Source organism: Monopterus albus, unplaced genomic scaffold (genome assembly GCF_001952655.1).
Source record: "Monopterus albus unplaced genomic scaffold, M_albus_1.0 scaffold325.1, whole genome shotgun sequence".
In the NCBI taxonomy this organism is placed as follows: Eukaryota; Metazoa; Chordata; class Actinopteri; order Synbranchiformes; family Synbranchidae; genus Monopterus; species Monopterus albus.
This window is the reverse complement of record NW_018128205.1, coordinates 294111-298623: the sequence shown is the minus strand read 5'-3', so window position 1 is coordinate 298623 and position 4513 is coordinate 294111. Positions and strand designations below refer to the sequence as shown.

The 4513-nt window shown below is 45.3% G+C and overlaps 1 protein-coding gene, 1 long non-coding RNA gene and 1 other non-coding gene across 3 annotated transcripts in view; 1 reads left to right on the top strand and 2 right to left on the bottom strand.

Annotated features, from left to right (window-relative positions):
* The window catches only part of LOC109974225 (uncharacterized), a 5376-nt gene extending 3163 nt beyond the window's left edge, over nucleotides 1-2213 (bottom strand). The window contains exons 1-2 of the long non-coding RNA XR_002276940.1: nucleotides 1685-2213; nucleotides 1148-1235 (exon numbers count right to left, since the gene is read on the bottom strand). This is a non-coding gene — a long non-coding RNA (uncharacterized LOC109974225). The remainder of the gene's footprint in view (nucleotides 1-1147; nucleotides 1236-1684) is intronic.
* trnav-aac (transfer RNA valine (anticodon AAC)) lies at nucleotides 334-406 on the top strand. The gene has a single exon. It is a non-coding gene; the product is annotated as a tRNA-Val (tRNA).
* A 1033-nt stretch (nucleotides 2214-3246) lies between the features above and the next one.
* The window catches only part of LOC109974215 (early growth response protein 1-like), a 3034-nt gene continuing 1767 nt past the window's right edge, over nucleotides 3247-4513 (bottom strand). Inside the window, exon 3 of the mRNA XM_020624302.1 lies at nucleotides 3247-4511. Within this exon, the coding sequence (XP_020479958.1) occupies nucleotides 3783-4511 (729 nt within the window). The 3' untranslated portion in view covers nucleotides 3247-3782. The remainder of the gene's footprint in view (nucleotides 4512-4513) is intronic.

Below are 4513 nucleotides of genomic sequence, written 5' to 3'. Positions count from 1 at the left end.
TGCCCAAACATGCCCACGAGGACAATAGGCGTCGGTTGACGGGGGAGGATCCAAAGGTAACGACTCTCACCAATACTAGGCTACAATGACTCAGTCGTTAAAGGAAATTGTTGGCAATCAAAGGACTGAAACACCACCGAGGGGGATAAATATCTCCGGCTCAACACCAGTCAGGTAGAACTGATGAAGCCTCTTGGATGAGAGGTGAAACGTCCTCGACCTAGAAATCAGTTGATTTTTTTCTAACTTTTCTTCAGCATGCAATCTATCGTACTGCTGTACTTGTGGAAGAGAACGAGCATTTATAGATATTACTAAAATAACTATAGATATGTTTCCGTAGTGTAGTGGTTATCACGTTTGCCTAACACGCAAAAGGTCCCCGGTTCGAAACCGGGCGGAAACATTATGTTCTAATGGAAAACCAAACTGCGCCAAGTTTATGCTGGCGCCTGTTTATGCGTTAATTTATTATCTACACATTATTCATGCGTCAAGTTTTGCCGTGGTTTACACGTGTAAAGTTCACGTTAGTGTGTAAACGAGAATGGTAACACTGCATTAACAACAAGTTGACATATTACAAAGTTGATCATGGCCTTTCTGAACAGACCGTTCCACGCTGGCTGTGGACCAGCTAGGTTAAACCACTTCTGTAAACTGAAGGGGTGCCCCAACACTGCTTAACTCTTATTTGTTACGTTTCTTGTTTTTACGCAGAAGGAAAGACATTTAGAATACAGATCTAAAGCTGATTCATTTATTTCTCCTAGACAACACTGAGGTCTGTGTGAAACCAAAACGAAACTATGGCTTACCGTTCAAGTCTCCAGAACAAAAGCCATACAAAATTTAAAATTTGCCTCGTTTTAAGTTTCAACTGAGGTTTCCTCAAGCTCGAAAACATTTATCATATTTTCTAAATTTTTGCACGTCTTTTTTTATCTGTCTGTTCTCATCCCATTCTAATTCATGCATCTCATGCAAATAAAGCGCTCTCTGCAGTCACTCACTGAGTTCTTACCCAAACTTAGTGTTGCTGTTTCATGTTCACATGGTTTTGCTCTTTTTTTTGTGTTGCAGTGGTGTACCTGTTAACCGTTTCATCCTGAACCACACTTGATTTGTTTTGTGTAGTTGTTGTTACCTGCCACCCTAGGTGTAACTGGTTCCTCCTCTGCCCTCTTGTTGCATTGTGATGTTATTCTCTCAGGTGGATGGCGCTTCCTGTGGCTCTGCCAAAATAAAAGGATGCTGTCAAAGACAGAGCAACTCATAACTTCCCACCAACCCAGTGCTCGCCACAATATACTGTGCGTGTATAGACTCACATACTGCGGCATGGTTGCTTTAGTATCGCTCATTTCTTCAAATTCTGCATTCTCTGTTACCATTCACAAGAATTACTCCCCACCAAAGTTCTAGCCCACTTCGTGTATTCTTTGATTCTTAGTGGAGACCAATTTTGCCTGATGGCTGACGGCGTAGAGAAACATCGACTCGGCTGTTTGATTAGCTTGGCCATGCTCCCAATCACACACAGGTTTGTCCCATCATAATCGAAGATGTGTCTGAGAGTTGGTGCATTTATTGGACAGGTGTGTTCTGCGCTAATACCGCCTACCCGAGCAGCTTCTGTTCAACGCCGGCTTCAAAGTGTAAACTGTGAACATGAAGCACTCACCTGTGATAGTCAGCGTCTCTTCTCCAGTGGTCGCTGTCTGTTCATACGAAGTCTAATGGTGGAAATACTTAGCAGCCAACCACAGAAAGTTCCCCGGTCAGTTGCTGGTTAATCCACTTCTGCATGATCCAAGCTCCAAAGTTTTCAAACGGCGCTGAACGTGACCCCGTGAGCAGAGGACGCGCATGCGTAGAAAAAGGCCGCCGCCTACTTAGTTTCCACTTTCTGCTCGTTACTTCACTACATTCTAATTACTGTTTTTGTAATTTGTTGTGTAGTTAACTATTGAAACTGTGAACACTTCTAGGCCATAAAAGGAAAGGTATGATTTTTTTTTTACTCCGCTGCCTGTGACGGGATCCTAATGCCCTGGTCTGGATCTGGTACCTGGTCTTTGTCACTGATTCCTAAACCTGAACCACATGTTGCTCATGGTTCACCAAAAACCACCAGGACTTTAGTTTTTGATCTACTCAGCAGCTCAAATTTTACACACACTTACTGCAGTCCGACCTGCCATCCTAGTCCGTCCACTGTTATGTCACACACGCAAGAGTCTGGGCGTCTTGCCAGACAGACAGACCCTTATTTGGGCGTCAGGATTTCCGCTACAGTGACTGGAAGTACCATATTTGGGCTGAAGCGGTCTCTTTGGGCTGTCAGGCACTGTCACATGATTCCATTGGCTGTCTGACACACACACACACACACACACACACACACACAGGATTTACTGCTGACATCATTGAAGTGTGCAGAGGGAGTTTGTTCAATCTGCAGATGCACCTTTACATTCTGACTACTTTAACTTTGAACTTTAAGTACAATCTTGAATTATGTTGTTTCAGGCCCACAGTTGCAGTGCGAACACTCACCTGATCTTCATTTACACATGCAGTCATTTTGTCCATTTTTATTCCCGTGGCATCAGTTCTTCTTATGCTCGTACTCATCCACTCTTTTAAAACTTTGTTGTCATTTGATTAATTCCCCAACAAGAAAAATTAATACTTCCCTCTAAACAGAGGCTCCATTCCCATGGCCCTTTGGGGCCCAACACTGTATAGATACAACTAATTTAATGTGAAGATTAAGTTACACACAACATTGTTTAACACTCAGTAAATTTAAAAGCTGTGTGGCTGCGGTTCAGGCTGAACCTCTGTCAGAAACCTCACTGACGAGTTTCTGACCTCACTCTAGATGTTGTCATTTGGAAGTTTTAGTTACATTTATTTGTTGTTTGAATAGCGCTGAACATTTGTACATTCGTTGGGGTGTCAAGATATTAACCAGCTTGTGCACTGGCAAATAAAGTCAGCAAAATCTTTCAAGAGCCTCTTGTTCTGGAGCTTTCAACTCTAAATAATGAAGATCATTTAGATAAATGATAAAAATGAACAAAGAAATGTTTGAACACCAGCAGTTCCATGGGAAACAGGTAAACCTCCATCTGCTGATGAAGACCATGTGATACAACCAAAAGCTCCACAAACTGACGTATAAATCCAGAGTAAGTGTAGCAGCTCTGATGAACTATCAGGCAGAAACAAGCACCCAAAGGAGTTTTACATTTTATTTTCCTAGCTCTTTGCTTTAAAGAGGAAACACATTCAGTATAAAACCAAACACTGACCCGCATGTAAACTTACAAATGTCCCAGAACCTACTCAGTAGGTAAAAACTACATACATGCTCACGTATGTACACTATACTACATGTAAACATCATGTACAGACATTCCGACTACAAAAATACTCATATCTGCATTAGTGTGTACACCACACTCTTCACATAAAAGTGAAGCTTCTTTAGTTCAGCAGTTTTGTCCTGAGAGTTTTTTTTCATGACTGAAGGTTTAAGCTCATGTCCAGCCAGTTTTAGCGGCTGCTGTCAGAGGTGTTTGCATTGGCTATGGTGGCTGAAAAGGCTCAAAATGAAGCAACAGCTGAGTCTGTTAAACAGTTTCCACACAGGAAAACCTCGTTGACCTTTGACCTTCAAACTATAGTTTCTCATCAGATTTGTGAAACTGTTCCAGACAGAGGCTCAGATTGAGGTCAAAGGTCATGTTGGAGCTGTGGAGGGAGGGTAGCTGCTACTGAGGGGAGGAGCAAAGGTGGGGGGGCGGCGAGAAGGAGTAGACGTGCGACAGTGAGGAGGAAGAGGAGCTGAAGCAGGGGGAGGCGGCCTGCAAGGAGAGTGAGAAGGAGGAGCTGTGAGGGGGAGAGGAGTGGGTGGAGCAGGGAGAGGAGGCAGGGGTCTTGGCGGGGTTCCTGTCAGTCTTGCGGTCCCGCCGTCTCTGGTGTATCTTGGCATGCCTCTTGCGCTCATCGCTACGGGCAAACTTACGCCCACACTCGGTGCAGGCAAACGGCTTCTCTCCTGTGTGCGTGCGAATGTGTGTGGTCAGGTGGTCGCTGCGGCTGAAGCTGCGCATGCAGATGCGGCACTGGAATGGCTTCTGGCCTGTGTGCACACGCACATGACGCGTCAACTCATCAGAGCGTGAGAAACGCCGGTCACAGCTTTCTGCAGGACAGACGTATGGACGCTCATGAGGCGGCGTCTTGTACTGTTGGCCTGTAGGTGACTGCCTGCTGTGCCTGCACTTGGTGACCTGGGCATGGTAGGTGGAGGCCTGAGGCTGAGTTTGGATCTGGGAGGAGAAGGCTTTGATGGTGGAGAGTGGCGTGAGTGGCGGTGGTGGGTTCACATTCTGTGGTGGCACAGCCTTCTGGTCCTGGCTCAGGCCAAGATTGGTGTCCTGCTGCTGTGACAGGATGTAGTCTGGGAGCAGTGGCAACACCAAAGAGGGCGGCAGGAGGC